The sequence below is a fragment of the Syngnathus typhle genome, linkage group LG10 (assembly GCF_033458585.1).
Source record: "Syngnathus typhle isolate RoL2023-S1 ecotype Sweden linkage group LG10, RoL_Styp_1.0, whole genome shotgun sequence".
NCBI classification, from domain to species: Eukaryota; Metazoa; Chordata; class Actinopteri; order Syngnathiformes; family Syngnathidae; genus Syngnathus; species Syngnathus typhle.
The window spans coordinates 11,294,797-11,316,066 of NC_083747.1; the positions used below are offsets into that span (position 1 = coordinate 11,294,797).

The following is a 21,270-nucleotide window of genomic DNA, read 5'->3' on the forward strand; positions in this document are numbered from 1 at the left end:
CGTGTTAGCAGTACTTGTAGCGCTAGTCGTGTTAAAGATGTTTGTTCTTTGGGCATTAACGACAACCTCGCGTTCAAACGGGAGGAAATAAAAAATATGTACAGAAGCAAGTGGAAAAAGGGAAGGAAAAAAATTTAATAATCTCTTTTCTATGAGTCGGAAAGTGACACATTTCATTTTCAATAACAAAAAAAAACCCGAGCATCATGTAAATGTGTGTTTGGAGAAAATGTACATTGTAATTTATGCATACATATATTTGTAAATCCTCTAAAAAAAAAAAAAGAGCTTTTGTTACTCTTGACTCTTACTTGGTGGTTTACCTCATTAGCCCCGCCCTCATGAACCTTTTGACCCGCCCCCTTTCCTGAGCATTGATGGGAACCTCCCCAAAGATTCTTTTCACTGTGCTTCCTTGCTCCTCTTCTCGAAGGAAGGTGATGAGAATGTAAGCGGCCTGACACACTCGTCTTCTTTTTTCCCTTCTCGAAAATCAGACTCTTGTGACATGATGCAACAACCACTGAACTAAAAAAAAAAAAAAAAAAATCGGAAAAACAAAGGAGACGCTTCCAGACTTTCTGAATTTCTTCGGTGACATTCTCGGGAAAAAAGTGACAAACGTGCGCACAGAGAGCATTTATGTGGGCAATATGAATCAAATGTAGATATATAGAGACAACTGATTATGGTTTATCTAAATGTGTGATAAACTCAAACACTGTATTGCACGAAATTTATAAAAAAAAATACTGCTGGATTAATGCTGACTTCTGTCTTGTTTTGCCACAAAAATATGAAATATTAGACTTTATTACAAAATTTAAATTATTGTTTCCCTATACTATAGGCAATTCGTGGTTTCAAATAGGCCTCGTATGCTGTCCTAGCATAAAGGGATTTTTGCAAACTTTAATTGTAAACATCGTGACGAGATATACTTTTTTTTAATGCATTTGTGTGTGATTGGTCCCATCTGGCGCCTAGCGCTTCATGCATGTATTAAACGGCTGTCGCGCTCTAAACACGGCCGGCGTGTTTTTCTTTACTTAGCAGTGACTTTTCTGCCTTGGAGCAGGTGCAAGGAGACTTGGAATTCCCCCCAGCGTCCCTTGCGATTTGGAACTTTTCCGACTTGTTGACTTTGTTTCACAGGAATCAGGTGTGATGCGACAATGCTTACAAATCCCTACATATGTGTTTGTATCTGTTTTCCCAAAACATGCTGCAACCGAGATCGTGTGTCACGTAGATTACTTTTCTCCCCAACGGAGGTGCTTAATACGACTCCGTGCTGATGATGCAATGTAGTGTTGGCTCGTGAGTGACCGATTCGTTCAAAAGAACGAATCTTTTCAAGGAACGAGAGTGAACGAATAACTTCCTAAAGTGATTCGTTCTTTTTTCAGTTCATATGATTTCAACCAGTAGGTGTCGGTAATGCGCATTGAAGCTGGTGCCACCTCGCCGTTGTGGTGAATTCTCTTCGATGGTCAGCTGGTCTTCCAAACAAAATGGTGAAAAGGTGGCTGGCTTGGGGAAGGATAACTTCAGTCACACACGGCTGATTGGGGAAAGATTTTATTCAACCGATGTCAGAAAGAAGTGTCTCGCGCCCTAGCCAAGATGTCGAGTCTACTAAACCTTATACTCTTGCGCTTCCCTCCACGCGGGAGCGCGCACATGGGGCTGTTGGCTGACCTATGACCCCGCAGCCTGCCTCCCTATCTCTACATGGTGTGTATCTTAGCAGTTGTTAATGGAAGCCAGATGTGTCTGGCGCCAATGAGTCTACCTTCCCGGACCAAGCCCCAAACAATCCCACACGAACCTGACCCGAACATGACCCGCTTACTAGTGAGATATTTATTGCATGATACCAGAATAAAAATACACTACACCGTAAAACACAACAAAGAAGAAAATTTTGTTGTAATCCAACAAATACAAAATTAAAACGTCAATGTCGGCTGGCATAGCAGCAACGCTGTCTGTCACTCACTCGTGAATCTTCGCGAATGAACCTGAAAATGGTGATGTACCTAATAGAGTGCCCGAATGACGTCACAGATCAAACAGCCAATCAGAAAGTGGGGGTGAGGGCGGGTGTGGCACTTTTCACTTTCAGTTAAGCTTTGGCCATGATTTTTCCCTAATGAAGTGGCCTGTTATTAGGACCACCTGAAAATGGCGGTCTACCTAATAGAGTGTCCGAATGACGTCACACATCAAACAGCCAATCAGAAAGTGGGGGTGAGGGCGGGTGTGGCACTTTTCACTTTCAGTTAAGCTTTGGCCATGACTTTTCCCTAATGAAGTGGCCTGTTATTAGGACCACCTGAAAATGGCGGTGTACCTAATAGAGTGTCCGAATGACGTCACACATCAAACAGCCAATCAGAAAGTGGGGGTGAGGGCGGGTGTGGCACTTTTCACTTTCAGTTAAGCTTTGGCCATGACTTTTCCCTAATGAAGTGGCCTGTTATTAGGATCACCTGAAAATGGTGGTGTACCTAATAGAGTGTCCGAATGACGTCACAGATCAAACAGCCAATCAGAAAGTGGGGGTGAGGGCGGGTGTGGCACTTTTCACTTTCAGTTAAGCTTTGGCCATGATTTTTCCCTAATGAAGTGGCCTGTTATTAGGACCACCTGAAAATGGCGGTGTACCTAATAGAGTGTCCGTGTGACGTCACAGATCAAACAGCCAATCAGAAAGTGGGGGTGAGGGCGGGTGTGGCACTTTTCACTTTCAGTTAAGCTTTGGCCATAATTTTTCCCTAATGAAGTGGCCTGTTATTAGGACCACCTGAAAATGGTGGTGTACCTAATAGAGTGTCCGAATGACGTCACAGATCAAACAGCCAATCAGAAAGTGGGGGTGAGGGCGGGTGTGGCACTTTTCACTTTCAGTTAAGCTTTGGCCATGATTTTTCCCTAATGAAGTGGCCTGTTATTAGGAACGCCTGAAAATGGCGGTGTACCTAATAGAGTGTCCGAATGACGTCACGGATCAAACAGCCAATCAGAAAGTGGGGGTGAGGGCAGGTGTGGCACTTTTCACTTTTCGTGAAGCTTTGACCATGATTTTTGATTATTTGATTTATAAAAAAAAAAAAAAAAAAAAAAAAGGATCAGTGTGTGTGTGGGTGGGGGACGATTCGTTGAACGATTAGTTTGAACGAATATTGAACCCATTTTAAAGATTCAGTTCACTTAAAAGAACTGGAATGCACATCACTAATCCAATGACCGATGCGCTTGTGACAGTAATTATTCCGGTGGGAGGTGGGGAGGAGGGGTGTCAGCGGATGCATTGGACGAGAATTGTTGAAGGTACGAGCGCATTGAGGTCCGGGGTGGAAGAGTAAACGGCGAGGCACGCATAGTTGAAATTCACGGATACGGTTTCTAAACTTCAGCATCAAGGGACTAAGTATAGCAATGGTGTGAGGGGGGCGGTGAGGGAGGGGGATAAAGGTCACTTGTGATTTAAATTGGAGGGGAAATAAATAAATTGTTTCCTCGTGAGTCGTGACAGCCGGATGAAGTAGTGGATTGTGATATAACCTTTTCCGTCGGCTCAAATTGCTAATATTTATCCTATTCATTGTGTGAAAAAAACAATAAAAAAACAATCAAATAAAAACAAGTTTCAGTCCGACCAACCAATCAGAGGATAAAACCATAGTGAGGTCAGAATGAGTGTGAAATCTGATTGGGCAAAACCAAATGTGTAGTGCAAACAGTCCAGCCCAAAGAGATGCTACAAAATGAAAAGAATGGACAGATCAGTTTATTTTTATGGAACAAATTATGAGAAATTGTTGAAAGTAAAAGAGTCAAGGGAATCTTGTGTATATTTGTAAACACTGCAAAACACAATATTCATAAAAGATAAAAGCGAAATCTTATGTACATTGTGACGAAGCTTACAAAGTGAGTCTATACCGTTGTCAGGTGTACAAAGTCTTACATTTTTTTGCTAAAAAATCCCCCCAAAAAACACGACAGCCTCTTTTTAATACACTTTAAAAAATATTATTGCATACCTGGAAAGTGAATATAAATAAAATGAGGTATAACTATAAAATGCTAAGTAGTTATCTGTGGAGGAAAAAAAAATGTTTTGATATAAATAGCCACTCGCTAGGTGGCGCTGTTGTGCTGGACGCACTTCTGCCACGAAGTGACGGGAAGCGAAAGGATGAGGAAAAGGACGCCTCCGAAAATGAGGACAGCGCCCGCCGAGCCGGCACAGGCCGCCGACCAGGACAGCTGGTGGTGCAGCGGGACGGAGTGGTCGCTGGACAGCAAGGCCAGCACGGACTGGTGAAACATCAGGACCGAGACCAGGACCAGGACACCTGCACGTGTGGTAGCGTTAACATGATTGTTTCTTATGAAAAGGCATCGCGTATAGGCGTATAGAGGCGGGGTCCGACCTGAGAGTATGAAGCAGAAAGAGGCTGGCTTAAGGAAGAATACCACGCCTTTGCTGAGCGTCATGATGATGCAGATGGAGCCCGTCACCATCATTGTCAGACTGAGAAGAGCAAAAATGGCAGCCGCCAGGTTCAAGTCTAGGACACGAACAACAAGAGTTGTTAGTCATTTTTAAAAGCCTTTTATGGCATTCTTCAAAAAACTTAACTATGCACGTTTTTTTTAAAGCTTTACTATACATGATCATTTTTTACCAAAAAGCCTTAGGGGTGAAATGTCAGGTGTCAAAGGTCAGAAGTTAAGGGTCGATGTTCAATGGTAAAAGCCTTATACACATGGTCATGTTTTACTACAAAAAGCCTTACTATATTAGGTGTCACGATAAAGGGCCAGGTATCAAAGGTCAGGGTCAAGGTTTGGGATTCAGAGGTCAAGTGCTGATGGTCAATGGTAAAAGCCATGGTCATTTTTTACCAAAAAAAGCCTTTTACCCCTAAAAAGCTATATTTAGGGGTCACGGGTTAGGTATCAAAAATCAGGGTCAAGGTTTAGGGTTCAGATATCAAGGATCGACAGTCAATAGTAAAAACCATGGTCATTTTGTTCTAAAAATGGCATAATATATTAGGGGTCAAGGGTTAGGTTTAAAAGAATCAATGTTCAGAGGTCAAGGGTTGATGTTTAATGGTAAAAGCCTTACTAAACATGGCCATTTTTTACTGAAAGAAGCCTTACTATATTAGGAGTCAAGGGTCAGGTGTCAAAGATCATGATTCAGGGGTCAGAGGTCAAGGGTTGCCGCTCAATTGTAAAACCCTTACTATACAAGGTCATTTTTGACTAGTTTGAATCCCTAATGTGAAACCCTAAGGCTATTTTGGGGTTTGTATTAGTTTGGGACAATTAACTGGCTGGATGAGCCAACGTGGCAGCATGCTGGCAAGTGAACCATGTGCTGATTTGGCTCGACTTAAAAGGAATTTTATTGGCAGGTGAACACGGACAGATGCAACATACAAATCCTGCGCCAACATGTGCAAGCCATCCATGTCACCATTAATTGCATATTGGCATCACACCGACTCATAGGTGAAGCACAGAAAAATGACAAATAAAACAAGAATTGCGTATCTCATTGTTCTCCCGCTAGCCAGTCTGTCTTTTGCCAAGCTTCTTACTCTTGGTTGTCGTCTTCTTGAACACGACGGCGTTTTCCCCCGAGGTGAAGAATTTAAAGTAGGTGCAGTTGGATTCTGGAGACAGGAGGAAACTTTAGTACAACAGACATGCACGATCAAAAAAATAATAACATGCACGGTTTGCGCACCCACGCGCAAACACACACACACACACACACACATGTGCCGTGGATAGCTGGTGGTCCTATGGGACGCACTTTCTATGCATCCATGCACACACTATTGTCCTTGCAGGCATCATTTCTATTTATATTCAAGTGTTGAGTTGGAATACACACACGCTATTCACACGCGCACGCACACACACACACACACACACACACACACACTGTACGAGGGACAATTATGTCTTTACTGTACTTCAGTAGATTTTTCAGATATGTGCAAATCACTTAAGTATTTCTTTTGGTTGTGAGCAGTTTAAAAAAAATAAAAAATCGTTGAATGCCTTGATCTATTTTCTATTTTAGTTCAAGAGAGCCGTTGTGATCTTTGGGTCTTAACAAGCATCCAAAACAGGGACAAGGAGGTTGGAGAAGGATCTGAAGAGGAAGATTAGGAGGAACGGGGTGGGAGCACAGATGGAGGGGAGGTGAAAATTGAAGAAGGAAGCCACAGATGGAGGAGGTCGAGGGAGGGAGGGATGGTGGAGTGAGAGTGGGCGGAGGGGGCGACACGGGAGGTTGCTTAATACTGCATTAGACCTGTTCTGCCTTGGTCCCTCGCTGTCCTTCTCCCCCTCATTGGCCTTTCAGTATATTTAGACAAAAACTGTGAAGTGGACAGATTCCACTGGGCTTCCCAGCGACAACTCGCACCCGGGCTGTGCGTGCTTGTACACACACGGCGAGCCGTGATTGTAAGATGGGCAAGAAAACAGTTGCTTTTTTTTTTTTGGGCCAAACAAACATGGCGGGGCTGGCGGCCATCTGCCGGTTGCACGAGGGCGTGTGAGAAATATTGTCGCAAACAGAACGGCTGCCGTCACACATCAACACGCTGTCACATATGCAAAGTGGACGGATTGCGCCGTCAACACAAGCAAAACTGGGATGGAAGCCTTTTCAGCTGCATCATACGTGTCGGATATTATTACGTAATGCTCGCCTTCGCCCTCCTCCCATTGGCTGTTCCTCTTTAATGATCGAATTAGCATGTATGGAGGGCCGACCTAGATGCAAATGGTGTGTGTGTGCATATACGTCCACGCTATGTGCGGCATGCGGCATCATGTTCACACCCCCGCGTGTTACATTTCCAAGACAAGTCATTCATAGCATGGTTGTGGAATTGACCGAGCTGAATTGGTTACTTGGCTTATAATTTCTTTGAGGGCTAAAAGATTAGCATTGTTTTCGAGGACATCAGCAGAGTTTGCATGTAAATACAAATTTTGCACACTTTGAACTGTCGTCATTCCATTCATTCAGAGTTTGAAACAAGTGGGGAAGCCAATGCCAATATTGCTTTGGTCGCTATGGCAACCAGCAAACTTGGGTTTCTCATCTGTTTCACACTTGGACACAGTAGGATGGTGACTTTTGCTCAACATGGCAACGACCCAAGCGCCAATCCGCTTTCTAAATGAATGACAGTGGCAGGCCTCACCTCCGGGTAGTTCAGCCGGACCGCAGCTGGCCCTCTCGGGGTCCACGTCAGCCACCCACAGGGTGTGCACGCAGGCCTTCCACAGACCATAGTGCGCCATCTGGCACGTCTGGTTGCCGGCAAAGTTCTTGGGCTGCGCCAGCTCCACCCAAAATTCAGTGACCACGCCCAGCACGGTGAGCATCACGCCCACTGCACACACCAGGAAGACCAGCTTGATCTTGCCGTCCTGGCTGTCGCTCATCTTTTGGGTCCGCCTCTGGGCTCGTCCGCCCTTCAGGGCAGCAAGTCCGCCGCCTTGGCCACTGCCCGCCGCCCCCATGCGGCCCTCATCGTCCTGGGGCACGAAGAAGTTGTTCCACATTTGACCACGTGGGTTTGAGGTGGAACACTTGGGAGTATTTAGTATTGATGCAATGATGAAGCTTTAAAATAAATAAATAAAATAAAGCTCCCACTAGGATAGAGGATCAAATTAAAAAAAAAAAACACAAGGCTATAAACAAAGCTCCATCCCAGTGTTTCCTTTCTTGCAGTTCTCTGAAAAAGAAAAGCAACAATAAAATATACAGCAAAAAACACAGGTGTTACTTACATTCAAGGTCCTACGTTTACCACAAATTTAATAACATGCCTTAAGTTAAAGAGGAGAGGGACAAGAATGGATCCCTGAGGAACACTATCATGATCGGATGCTTCAGAGCTTTTACACCAAACAACTTTTGGCTTTTAGGATGCTCCACCACCAAAAATGCTTTATCATGCTAAACTAGAAAACCAAAGAAACATTTTATCTCCACAAATCTAGTAGAGTAGTTTGATGTGGGGGTCAAGGTGAGTGCCACAGTGGACCGCCCATCTTTTATTGTCCCATCACAAAGCTCAGACACGAGTTGTCCCCTCAGGGTCAGGATTGGATGTGGATCCCGTCTGATCTGAGGGGATAACGTGGCGCCACAAATACCCCACGCCCTGCATCACAAGGCATGAGACAAACTGGCAATCAGGTGTGTGTGTGTGTGTGTGTGTGCGAGCGTGCATGTGATTTAGGCGTCTCAAGCATTTCCCGCTCCCCACCGAGTATAAGCAGGGGTCCTCAGGCGTCCGTTTCAACAAGGTGGCAGCTGACCCACACGCCGTGCAAGTCAGGCGATAATTCAAGCCTGAACCAGAGTGGGCCTCACTAATTGACCCAGCCTGGGGGGCTTTGACAGGTCACACAGTGGACAAGAGGACAGAAGCCCTCAGCCCACCCCCAGTTCTTGGATCGCTTGATTCCGAGCTTTGCACTAGTGGTACCAAAGGATTTATATTGGCACCACTACATCAGCCACCTGTTTGCTTTTAACGCTGGCTTGGGCTATTCATTAAAAAGAATGGCAACCACATTACATTTAGGTCATAACATAGATAGAAGATTCACATTCCAAGAATCATTCCAATGTCATTACTAGAATTGTAAATTGTTTTCACTTTAAAAAAAATCATCTTTTTTAAAATATTCGAAGAACAGTTTTTACTCGTCTGATTTGAAAACAAGCTTTTTCTTATACTGTATATAATATGAAGAATTCATTTATTTATTTGGGTTTAGTCATAATGGCCCTCCAAAGGAAACTATGACTACAATACGGCCCGCGATAAAAAGGAGTTTGACACCCCTAGATTAATAAATTAAGATACAAGACTAATTACGAGATCCAATCAAAGAGCTGTAACATTATAGTGAGTCTTAAACATTGTGTTTTGTCATCAGCCCACATCGGTGCTTCAAGTTTCAAGTTTCAAGTTTATTTGTATAGCCCTAAATCACAAGCAGTCTCAAAGGGCTTCACATAGACAGAAATTGACAATTATTCTCAAAGCATCCCCTGATCTTAAGCTCCCAAAAGGGCAAGGAAAAACTTAAAAACCCCTAGCAGGGGGAAAATGAGAAACCTTGAGAAGGGACCACAGATGGAAGGATCCCCCTTTCAGGATCACCAGGTTGAAATGGATGCAGAGAGGGCACAAATGATACAACATGAAAATCAATTAAATAAAAAGTGGATGTCCATGTCACAGCAGAGGGCTGCCGAAAGGAGCCCTCAATTGTCCTGGCAGTGCTCTTCGAGGAGGTTGAGCTGCAGTTCCCCTATCCTGAATTGGCCACGAGAATCCAGATAGCCGCTGTCAGCATGGGTACCACCTAACCACCTCCCCGGCCGGGGAGGGGGGAGGGAGGGGGTGGAGAGGGAGAGAAAACAAACTCCAGCCGAATCGGCCACTACAGGTTAGTTAAAGGCCATGTCATAGAAATGTGTCTTTAAACGTGTCTTAAATGTTTCTACTGAGGTAGCAGTCCTAATATCCATTGGTAGGGCATTCCAAAGCTCTGGAGCCCGAATAGAAAATGCTCTAGAGCCTGCAGACATTTTCTTAGCCCTCGGTGTCGCTAAAAGGGTAGCGTTTTGCGAACGAAGGTTACGAGACGGAACATAAGGAACAACTAGGTCGACGAGATATGAAGGCGCTAAGCCATGCAGCGATTTATAGGTTAATAGAAGAACCTTGAAGTCACATCTTAAATGGACCGGAAGCCAATGTAAGTTGGCTAGTATTGGGGTAATGTGATCAAATTTTCTTGTCCGAGAGAGCAGCCTTGCAGCGGCATTTTGTACTAACTGTAACTAACTAAGGTGCAAGATAATAAATTGGTACAATTTTAAGGTAAGGGCAAAGCAGGGCAGCTTTATTTACAGTATATAGCTCATTTTACACAGTTGAAAATACGACCTGACAAAATAAAAAATACGACATTTACAAACAAAATAATCAAAGGCATTTCTAAAATCAAAGTATTAAAAACAACAAAAAGACATACGATGCAATACGTTTGAGAAATTAATTTTACAATTGTTTTGAAAGACAAAAATAGGTATGTGGGGGAGGGGGGGTGCAGTTTTTAAACTGGATTCGTTCTGTCTAGCTAGCTGGCTGGCTAGCAGGAGTTATGCTCAAATACTATTTTTAATTCTCCATTAACAGCCAAACTTTCCCTTTAATCCCAATGGAAATTTTACAACTTTGAATAACTTTTGCAACTCTATGCATAAGTAAGAAAAGCAACAAATGCGAGGGGGAGGAAAATAATTCTGACCTGCAGTTTGATGCCGAGTTCAGGAGAAGACGCTTGAAAATTAAGAGAACGAGGGAGTTAGTGAAAGAGAAAGAGAGCGACGGAAGGAGTGGGGGGGGGGGGGGGGTAAATAACAGTAATGGAAAGTGGGTGCAACAGGGGAGGGGGCTGCAGCCCGGTTGGCCAACACTCTTTAGGAAAGATCCGTCTATGTGTGTCTGTGGTCACTGTGCAAAACCTCGGCTTACTACTTACTAACATTACCCGTACACGGCCACACATACATACACGGTGCAATACAAAACGCAAGCCGTGCCAGCGTGATTGAAAACATGCCTGTTTCTGTCACACAGCGGCCGTGCGTCTATTTTGGACAGGCACCTGTTAATGACATGAAGTGAGGGGGAAGGAAAGGGGGAGGAACCGCAGTGGACCGGGGGTGGCTGTCAACTACTCCGTTTTTTTACTTCGCTCGTCTTATTATGCGGCTCGACCGTCTAATCGGAAGCCACCAAAACTGATGCCCACTCCCACGGACAATTAAGACTTAACATCAGATTTGATTATTCATATCTTGAACTCAAACATTATCATGGTTTGTCTAGTGTCACTGATATATTTTGATCCTTTTTTTTTTTTTTAAGATGAAAATATTGTGGTTTCTGACTTGACATACCGCATGCAAGGGTAAGGCAGCGCCGCCTTGTGGACATCATGGGTAATTGCCATAACTCAGCACTCCATACCGATTAGTCAAGACGCTTATTTTCTTAACAGCTGGAAAGATATTTTACATTTTGATCAACAAAACTACCGCTGTGGAATAACTGGACGATATTATTTTTCTTGCCATAAAATAGGAACAGTCAACTATTGAATCGTCTCCCTCCAGGCCCATCAAAAGCTGATCTTTTTTCCCCTCCACTTGCTCCTAATATGGTATAATTGTAAATATTGCAGCTTGACGAATAAAGCATCTATTAGTAACTTTTTCCTAGAAAATGGGCCTAAAAGTAATTAATTATTGTACCGGAGTTGTGTCAGTTAGCATTTCCAGCACAGGACGACGTGTAGGTATAATTCATGTGTTTATTTGGTCTTGTCAAAGAGGTGAGACGATGCACACAAATGAAACAAAAAATAATAATTTCATCACCGGGTCCAAGCACAAGTTACAGTTCAGATTCTGATGTTAACAAGGGACAAGAATTGGCAATGCCAGGCAAAGTACAGGAGATTAACGGCTTTGGAAATGGATCGGACTAAGTAAAGGGCCGGCCAGATTTGTTTCCTTGTCCAATTGTCACGGAATCATACTGTTAAGGCTTTTGGTAAGCAAAATCCCCTATAAATACGTTTTGAGTGTTGCCTGAACAAAAGCTGTTGAAAGAAGAGGATGGATAGAAAAGGTTGGATGGAAAACATCCTTTACTGTAGTCGGTGTTATTCTACAGGTACAATGTGATGTTACAAGCCGGAGCCAGCAAAAGCTACACATAGTTTGGGAACAGCAACATTGACATTCACACGACACATTCTCGAGCAATCGTCCTGAGGGGGGCGCGGGGCAGTAGTCTGACGGAAAAGAGAAGAAGGAAAAAACAAAACAAAAACAAACAAAACAATGGCATCTTTTCTAGTCTTTCTAATGGCGGCGAAACTCAATTGGACGTTACAGCTAGTGAATAATAAGAAGTACGAGGCGGCCCAACAGAAATGCCCTCACCCTTTTCATTTCGGTACAGCCGTCTTTTTGGATTTGCCCTCGGTGCACCTTTGACAAGTTCCTTCCATTTTAAATACAAACATGTTACGCCCCCCTCCCCTCTCGGCAAAAAATGACATCTCCGGCTCACAAAGTATAAAAACAGTTGACCCCACCCTGGACCTATCATAACACACATTTTCTCAAAAAGTTTTAGAACCCCCTCCCCCCACCCCAACCTCCCACAACCAGAACAAGCCTACTTGACTTTCTCTGAGATCTCACATCACGCATGGTGATCACTGCCAAAAAAAAAAAAAAAAAAGTTCACTCAATTGGCTTATCTGGTCAGTGGGAGCTCAAACCTCCCCAGCCAAACTACCTCCCCACATTATTTTTCCCCCGTCTTGCCTCCTCTACCAGAAGTCTCGGCGGTGATACGCATCAGGGTCGCAGTACTTGGTCACCACTACTCTGTTGGCAAATTTCCTTCCTGTCAGGCCCTGCATGGCTTTCTGGGAGTCGAACACCGACATGAATTCCACAAAGATCTGCAGGCACACAACAAAAACATTTGAATGCAAGTCTCATTTGACAATCTGATTGTTTTGTCTTTGTTCTGAGGTGCGGGTCTCACCTTGCCGGTGCCGGGCACTTCCAAGCCGTCAACGGGCCGCGGGATCTCGATGCTCTTGACTTGACCGTACTTGCCACACTCGTCTCGGACATCTTCCACGATCTCCTCGTACTCTTCATCGTCCACCAGATCCTCGGGAGCCACCATGTTCATCAGGCACAGCACCTCGGTGGGCAGGCCGCCCATTTGGGTCACGGTACTGTTCAGACCCGGCACCTGCAGCGTGACGGGGGTCTGGTTTATGCTGGTCTGTAAAAGACGCACACAGAAAAAACGGTTATGAACCGCGACACATTTCTTTTGTTTTTTCATGGATATATTTACACTGGCACATACCAAAGTGGCATTCTTGGATCCCACACTGGCTCGCTGCACCAAGAGCTTCTTGTCTCCGAGCTGCATGCCGTTAAGCCCGGCAATGGCCTGCAATGAAGGGAAGCCTTGAAACAGCTCCGTCGCCACGATGCGTGCCGTCCGTCATCTTGATGGCTCGTGCTGCGCTTTTTGATTACCTGGTCATTGAGGTTGACATCGACGTATTCACAAAAGGCATATCCTTTGGACAGACCTGTTGCGCTGTCCTTCACAAGGTTGAAGGCCTTCAGAGGGCCAAAGGACGTCAACAGCTCCTTTACCTGAAGAGCACAAATGTACATTTCACAGAAGCAACCACGAGTGAGAGTCTACAGGATTTCTGGAGGTCCCGGCAGATCTCATTTAATGCTTTTTAAAGCCTCTATCTCACTGAGGCACATGAAACATTGAGCCAGATTTGTGTTGCCTTAGCGCTTCATGTTATTAAAAAAGTAAACAACAGTAAATTTAAACTTTTCAAATTGAGAACAAATTAATTGGAACACGACGCAACGTGGGCATTCCTGCTCATTTTGTTCATTGTAAGTTACATCTCATCCCCGTTCTCCACAAATAGATACATGCAATTCACATAACACCAATGGTGTTAGTGACTTGGAGTCACTCCAAGTGACAAGCCGGACATACACTCGGCTCTTGGCTCTCAAGGGGGTCCGAGAGTGCCCGTGCAGACCCTCCTTGAGAGCTATAACAACCTACAGTGGCTTGGTGTTAAACTGCTAACCGGCAGCCTACCAGTGGTGTTTTAATATTTGTTGCTTTTGGACTGGCATTTAAGGCCTTGTTTTGTGCAAAATCCAATTTGTGACCTAATGCTTTTAAAGCTAGGTATGGCCATTGAGTATTTCATATTTGTCCTCAATTGTCTTTTCATGAGGACAAAGAGCATGAAATACTGAGACCTCAAGCTGGATCTCCAATAAATGCAGCCAGATTTCCACAGAGGTCAGCCGGTTTACAGTCCAACCACTAACCTGGTCATCATTCAGGTAGTTGGGCAGCCCGCCGATGAAGAGCTTGTGGGCCGAGTCAGGCACCACTGTGGACACCACTCCTGTGTTGACAACAAGACCTTTGAGGAAAGCAAACAGTGCAAGCTCCCATACATATTTACTCAAATGGAGAATGAATGATGCCAACAGGAGTAGTAATAGTAAAAACCATTAATTGTCTGTGTACCAGGCACATAGACACTGGGGTTCTCGCTCATGCCCGGCAGCGGCTGGTAATCGTGTGGACGGCGAATTTTAAGGCTTTGGCCTTGAAAGATGATCCCATCAAAAGCCATCGCCTGTGTTGTCTCATCCACTGAGCGGAACTGGACAAGAAAATGTACGTTATTCCATGTTTGCTTTTAAAGACACATGCAAGCTCATCGGCGCAAAAACCCACCTCAAGGAAGGCAAAATTCTTATCTTGGTTAATCTGCACAGCAAGCACAGGGTTTCCGGGGGCCTGAGTAAGGCCACCCAAACGCATCTGAGCGTTAAAGAAGTCCATCATTGACTCCTGGGAACAAACAGAAAAGGGGGAGGGGAAAAAAATGTACAAATGCGGAATGATGTCAAACGGCGCACACAGGTTTAAACGCGTGTGGCACCTCAGTGATCCCAAAGGGGATGTTCCCCACGTAGAGCCTGCGAGCCTGTCGGGTCATCTGGCTTCCCACAACGGGTACGGGAGTGGGAGTGACGGCAAGGCCGTCCGGAGTCATGGTGGGCAAAAGGGCCGTGGCCGGAATTTGACCAGCAGCTGTGGACAAACATCCATTCAGTCCGCTGGATGTTTTGCTAGGTCAAGTAGTCATTTGCGACAGTGCTACCTTGCATGGCTTTGTACTGCATGGGGCTGATGTTTTCAAAGCCGGGTGGTGGGACGTCCCAGTACTTCTTCACCTTGATCTTCTTCTTTTCCCGGTGCGGAGAACGGCTGTGGGAAACACACGAGACGTTTGGAGTTAGGGTACGAGGTGAAAATGGTTAAATCAAGAAGGACGCATCACAATCTGGAGGTGTTCATGTCAAACAAAACGGGAAGAAAAAAAAAAAAAAAGACGATTTGCACACAAGTCTGTTTGTAGTTCCCAAGGCAGGACATGAGATAGTGGCACAACAAAGCAGCTTTGTGTTCAATTTGCTGTATTACCTTGCAGTTTTGTCCTGTGGGAAGCTCTGTGGCGAGCTGAAATGACATTGGAGGGTTTTCACAAAATGATTCTCTAACATTTACACTTTTAAAATTCTATGGACTCCCGCCCGACTCGACTGGCAGGATTTCTTGGCGATTGGGCACATTCTTCCTGTCGCTAAATCAAAAGTGCCTGCATACTTTGGTGCGTGTGAAAAGCTCTGATGCGCAGAAGGATAATGGCTCACATGTGTTTTCTTTTTCGGTGTTACGTTATCGTTCAAATTATTATGCAGAACTCAGGTTGAACCTAATCTGACTATTGGGAAAAGTTGGTTTGCTGCAGCCGTGGTTAACATTTGAACATCTAAAGCTATCGTTTTAGCTTCGGTGTAATTTATTCCCTGTAGATTGAGTCACAAAGACGGTCCAAATAAAGCTCCTGAGATGGGTGGAAGGAATGTGCAGATGTCAATTTGCCGGTGCTAAAAATAGGCCTCATTTATGAAGACGCAAAAATCTCCAAATTTCAGTGGACACGCGCATAAACTCAGAGAGGGCTTAATGCCACAGAAATGCAGTTGTCCTGTCATATGTAAAATTATTCCCCAGAAGAAGAGGCGAGCCAAAGCAGACGAGATTTAAAGAAGGAATGATGAAGTTTGGCTATGAATGTAATTGGAAAAAAAAAAAAAAAAGGAAAAAAAGGTCAAATTATAGCAAACACGGTGTGCCTGGCGATCATCGGCTCCAACAGATGTTCCCAGCTTGCCAGTCCGGTTGTGGATGAAGAGAAGTGGTACTCACCTGCGTCTGTGTCTGCGATCCTTACTGTCGGGACGGCGATCCCGGCTACGCCTGTCCCCGTCTCTGCTTCTCCTCTTCCTGTCTCGGCTGCGGCTACGGGAGCCGGAGCGGCGGTGATGCCGGTTCTCCTTGTCCCGCTCAGCTGGACCACAGAAGAGACGGAGGATTTATGCACATAAATGTGATGGATGGGCATTAAAGTTAAAAACAAAAAAATACTTTTCAGATGACAACGTAAATACAGCAAGGTTAAGTCAACCACTCTTGAGAGTTTGTAAGATTTTGGGAAGTGGCACAAAAAGAAAACAGGGACCACAACAACAAGCAACCAAGGATCATTATCAAGTATAACTCAAACATTTCCGAGAAAGTCGATGGCCTTGTAGGCAAAGCTATGAGGACATGCCATGATAGCAAAAAAGCCCAAGATAACGCTTGATATATTTTTGTTGTGCCTGGTTATCAAAACTATTATTGTTGATTGTATACCACCAATGGTTGCCAACATGAGGTGTCTGCTGGCCAGGAGCGATGGGACAATGACATTTCCTAGAAATGTTGTAGAGGTGGTCACTTAGAGATCACTTATGTACCGCATGTTGATATGCATGTTTTTTTTTTAAAACTTGGATCAATATCGTGAGAAGAAAAAATTACATGCTTGACGTCTTCACATTGACGAATATGGTTAAGTGGCATTTGTTCATTCCGACGTGACATCTGACAGCTCATGGAAATCAAGAGCACTAACGTAGTTTTTACTATTAAACTTGCACTTGGAATTGTATTTGTTAGCATTTTGGTTTACGTTCTTTTAAGTAGAAAGTAGTTAGTCGAAAAAGTACTTTAAACAAAACAAAATATACTTAAGTACTCGACTCAGCACATTCAATGTGAATAAGATTCATTTAAATTCACTAAATTAAAAAAATATATAATGCTCACAAAAGTGGATCCATCACCACAGTAGCAAGCGGTCCCATTTTGAGCATGGAGCTAACGACTCAGACTGTGATGCCCTTAGCGTTCCAGTAAATAGACCGGGCCCGAGTAGCCTAGCGTGATGGCGGCAAGAGAACTCAACGGCGTCGGCACACATTTTCATGAGGCGCCTTTAATCGTGTGCGACGCTTACCTTGCTTGTTTTCAGACAGTTGCCGTTCAAATTCGTCGAAGTCCGACATCTCTGCAAGCTTCGGCGTCTTTGCGCGTCTGCGTTATTCGCTCAAAAAAGTGCACCTCGAAACCCTCCCCCCTAAAAATCTTGCACGAGGAATTAGCTACGACTAGTAATCCACTATAAATTGGCTATATACCGATTAGCAAAAAAAGAGAGGAGTTGACTTTATTTGTAAATCGATGGGGGAGACATCGGTGGGGGGGAAACGTGGGTTAGCAATGCGAGCTAGTTGCAAAGTCCAGCAGGAAGAAAAAAAAATAGGCCCGGCGGAGCAGACACTAAGATAGCTTAGCTTAGCGTGCTAACACAGACAACGGAATGAATGGGGACTATCAAACTGCACGGCAAACACAAACTTCGATTGTAAATTGGCCACCCCGAAAGAGCAGTCGTCCGGCTTCCAATTACTAACGCCCACACTTTTGTAAGGGTCACCGGTAGGCGAAGAGTACGAAGAAGGCTATATGCCCGCTTTTCTTTCTCCCTCCGTCTCCCTGGTCCTCCTCAACACCGGAAGCTCATGAACGGCTTTCCGGAAAATGGCCGTCAGCTCTTTTTTTTGTTTGTTTGAAATTTTATTTTAAATTTGAACTAAATGACTAAGAAAGTAACTGTTTTCTGTGTTTTTATATTTATGGCAAATGTTATTTATTTGGTGTGAATTTGGTTAATTTGAACGTCGCCCCTATGGGCATCCTGATTGATAGCCTGAGCATGCCAAATGTGATGCCTGACAGAATGTTACTGTTTTCATTAAAATAATGTAGTTATTAAAATAGATATAATAAAAACAAATAAGGAAACAAGAGCGAATACACTTTACCCCCCAGCCCCTGTTAGTAATGGAAATAGGTGTACGGTACACTATGGCATTGAAAATAATTACTATCCAAATACAGTTCAATTGTATTTAACTTTCATGTAAAGATTGTATATGTACAAAATTGTAATGCAAAGTTACACAATTCAAAGACGCAAAACACAAAGTAAGGTAGAAACAATGAAGATGATTGACAAGAAAGTAGACACAAAACACAGTAATAATGAATAATAGCTACTCATTGCCGACAATTACAAAGTGGCTGTACAAAAATTTAAGTGCATATTCAAAAAAGGGTAAACATATTTTTGTGGATGGTATCCAAACATTACAATAATACAGCAAAGTGATTATTTTTGCATCACGTGGATATCATAGAACTCAGAACAGGATTTCCACATAAGATGAAACATTGTATTACACATATAGATAAAAAATCTATATCAGTAGTGAAAGCATCCAATATTCTGTTTTTAGCGTTCTAAGAGAATAAAATCCTTCTCTGTGCCTGCGGACTTCCTTCCGTCTAGCCCTCTTGCCGTGGACCAGGTTCTCGTGTCAGTGTCTGAACCTGTAGGAAATAGGCAGCAGCAGGTTGTTCTTCTTCAGGGCTTGCACCCTGCTCTGTGTCTCGTCGTCCAACGTCGCATAGCAGCGGCGGGCGTAATCCAACAGCTTCTCTTTGGACGGATCAAACTCTCCGACCACCGCCACTTTCTCGGGAGCCACCAGTAGCAGCTCGGCGATGGGTGTGGTGGAGGCCACTGTGTTGCGGTCCACGCCGTGGATTTGAAATGCCTTGGACATGTTTTTTAGACGTTGGTATGTGAGGAGGATCTTCTTGTACCGGAAAAGCACTCCGGCAGGGTCTTTTACTGAAGTATGGAACATAAAGAGCGTTAGTTACACCAGTCAAAAGTATTTGGACAATGACGGTATTATAATAATCATAATAACAGATATCATTTCTAAACTATACGAAGCGCTCTCATCTTTCCTTACCCCTTTGCCTTTCTCGAAGGCCTCGGAATATTCGCCTCCTCTTGAATTGTTGTTTGTTGCTGCTGATGGGATTTTGCATGGCATCTTCTCCTGATATCATTTCCTCCTCTTCTAGGAAGTCATCGTGCTCCAAGTATTCATCCGATTCTCCCAAGAGTGGAAGCAAATCTGATGGATGAACGAAAATGCCAAAGAGACCACAGCTAGTGATTTAGCTTGTCCGATTCGCATTACCTGCACCCAGGTTTCGATGCCCGCTCAAGTCATTCATCAGCAGCCCTACAGCACGGTTGGCGCCGCTACCACTTGCCGACGCACCGCCAGCGCCGAGGCCTTGCAAGAGGGCTGCGGATTGCGTCGAACAGAACCGAGCATTCACGGAGGCCATCTGATTGCTGATTGGATTGGAGATGTGTTTTTTACAGGAAGCCGCAGGTGGAGCAGCGGCAGGCCTCCGTTGGATAAATTGGCGAGACGGCAAATGCGCCGAGTCCCTCTTCTGTTGCTCTATGAGAAGAAGATGCCAGTGAAGAGCAAAATTTCAGATGAACATTTATTGGAATATCCTTCATAATGGCATTCCATAGAGAACTTCTCGCACTAACCAGCGGGATGTTCATCCTCTCTTCTTCCCTTCCAAGTGAAGCGCCTGGACTCATAACCTGCAAAACACAATTTGGGTTTATCGTTATGAGGAGGAAATGTTTTTTTAATTGTATCATGAAAAAAAATCCGAGGGCACTACAATTTGCTAGTCTGTCACCAGAATGCTCTTCGTGGCGTCAATGTACTGACCCTGATCTTGCCGCTGGCTCTTTGTGGATGAAATGAAACAGTCCAGCTGGCAGCGCAGAAAATCCCGCTCCTCTTCCAGGTCCTCAATTCTTTTCTGAAGCCAGGAGTTTTTCTCGACAGAAATCTGCAGTTGTGTCCGCAGGTTGGTAATCACCATGAAGGAGCTGTTGACGTTTGACGGCCCAGCAGATGGCGCCGATTCTACAAAGAATTGAACATTGAACATAACTGCTTTAGGGAACTTAATCGTCCTTGAGAGAATTTTAAAAGAAGGAAGGAATCCAAATCGAAAGTAAACATTCACCTTCAAAATGTTGGTCACTCTGGTTGAAAAATCCCCCTTGTTGTTCAAAGTTGCTTTCCTCCGGTGGCATGGCTACTTCATAACTGTCTTCATTTTTTAGAACTTAACAGGGGGAAAAGAACAGTAATGAATAATGATAATTTTATTTCAAAAGCGCATGCATTGTATAATATTCTCAACATGATTATCTTACTCTGTAAGTGTAGAGAGCCTGAGTGATTCTTGGATGTGGATGCAGCATCAGACCTGTTTCCGTTCTCCATTGCCAATATCTAGAAAAGTGGAATAATATTCAATTAGAGAACAAGCGATTAAGGATTCCTTTTGAGAAATGTGTAACAACTGTAATTTGTATCTTGGAGTGTTGTGTAGTTTCACACTATTATAATGGGGGCTGTTTCGAGTATTTATTTATTTATCCACATGAGCAGGTCAAATCATTAGCAACAAGTGTTAAATTGCACAGTTGTAAACCACTGCAAACAACAACAATTACAGTAATAAACAGGCCTGGTTAAAAAAAAACAAAAAAAAACGTTTTTTTTTTTTTTAAAAGAGCGTTCTGATGCTTTGTATTAGATGCCATTAGGGAGGTGTACCTAATTGGTGTCCCATTAACATCTCTGCAAATTATGTTTACGCAATATGATATTTCTGTCATTCCATTTATTCTTCCATTAAATAACAGATGGAACAATATATAACTACGACACATTTTGTTATTTTCTAGTAGGCTAACGAGCTCATTACTAGCCTGTCATAAAGGCTAGCAACGAGAAAATAATATCGTACGCAAAAATCGTTTTTCTTCAATTTCGGGTGGTTCATTCTGTCTTTCGGACAATAAATTTCATCATTTCGGTTGAATAAGTGTCAATATGGGTACAGTACGTACCGGATAAAGGCTGGTAATAACCTTTTGATAGACATGTAATAAGACGTCGTTATTACTCTGTCATTTCGCCATCTCGCTTACACCTCTGCTAGCTAACAAGCTAACAATAACAATATGCATGCGGGATGACGTAATTTCCGGTTACAATCGCGTACAAAGCGAATGTGGCTCGGCTTTCGAAATAATATATTTAGAATTGCCACGACATGCATAAAATGCAATAAAACTATGTTTACTTTGGAAAGGATATCA

The 21,270-nt window shown here is 43.8% G+C and overlaps 3 protein-coding genes across 7 annotated transcripts; all 3 read right to left on the reverse strand.

Moving 5' to 3' along the window:
* Positions 1 to 3,774: 3,774 nt before the first annotated feature.
* On the reverse strand, positions 3,775 to 11,296 carry cacng6b (calcium channel, voltage-dependent, gamma subunit 6b). Of its 2 annotated transcripts, none has more exons than XM_061290071.1 (5): positions 10,393 to 11,296; positions 7,254 to 7,590; positions 5,625 to 5,699; positions 4,446 to 4,583; positions 3,775 to 4,367 (listed from the first exon to the last, which is right to left on the reverse strand). In XM_061290071.1, exons 2-5 carry the CDS (start codon positions 7,573 to 7,575, stop codon positions 4,150 to 4,152), a joined length of 753 nt encoding a protein of 250 aa, XP_061146055.1. In that variant the 5' UTR covers positions 7,576 to 7,590; positions 10,393 to 11,296; the 3' UTR covers positions 3,775 to 4,149. The 2 variants fall into 2 exon arrangements, with proteins under 2 accessions (XP_061146055.1, XP_061146054.1); XM_061290070.1 differs by having other exon boundaries at positions 7,254 to 7,793.
* A 150-nt stretch (positions 11,297 to 11,446) lies between these two features.
* u2af2a (U2 small nuclear RNA auxiliary factor 2a) lies at positions 11,447 to 17,725 on the reverse strand. 4 transcript variants are annotated; one of them, XM_061289990.1, is made up of 12 exons: positions 17,158 to 17,725; positions 16,023 to 16,164; positions 15,234 to 15,269; positions 14,911 to 15,017; positions 14,689 to 14,840; positions 14,481 to 14,597; positions 14,268 to 14,406; positions 14,063 to 14,142; positions 13,226 to 13,348; positions 13,050 to 13,136; positions 12,714 to 12,962; positions 11,447 to 12,627 (listed from the first exon to the last, which is right to left on the reverse strand). In XM_061289990.1, the coding sequence occupies exons 1-12, from the start codon at positions 17,204 to 17,206 to the stop codon at positions 12,493 to 12,495; spliced, it is 1,416 nt and encodes a 471-aa protein (XP_061145974.1). In that variant the 5' UTR covers positions 17,207 to 17,725; the 3' UTR covers positions 11,447 to 12,492. The 4 variants fall into 4 exon arrangements, with proteins under 4 accessions (XP_061145974.1, XP_061145973.1, XP_061145972.1 ...); XM_061289989.1 differs by having other exon boundaries at positions 14,063 to 14,160; XM_061289988.1 differs by having other exon boundaries at positions 14,250 to 14,406.
* A 371-nt stretch (positions 17,726 to 18,096) lies between these two features.
* On the reverse strand, positions 18,097 to 21,170 carry LOC133161475 (coiled-coil domain-containing protein 106-like). The gene is made up of 8 exons (XM_061290018.1): positions 21,019 to 21,170; positions 20,317 to 20,395; positions 20,124 to 20,225; positions 19,820 to 20,020; positions 19,630 to 19,686; positions 19,259 to 19,531; positions 19,025 to 19,192; positions 18,097 to 18,897 (listed from the first exon to the last, which is right to left on the reverse strand). Exons 2-8 carry the CDS (start codon positions 20,384 to 20,386, stop codon positions 18,581 to 18,583), a joined length of 1,188 nt encoding a protein of 395 aa, XP_061146002.1. The 5' UTR covers positions 20,387 to 20,395; positions 21,019 to 21,170; the 3' UTR covers positions 18,097 to 18,580.
* Between the last annotated feature and the right edge of the window lie 100 nt (positions 21,171 to 21,270).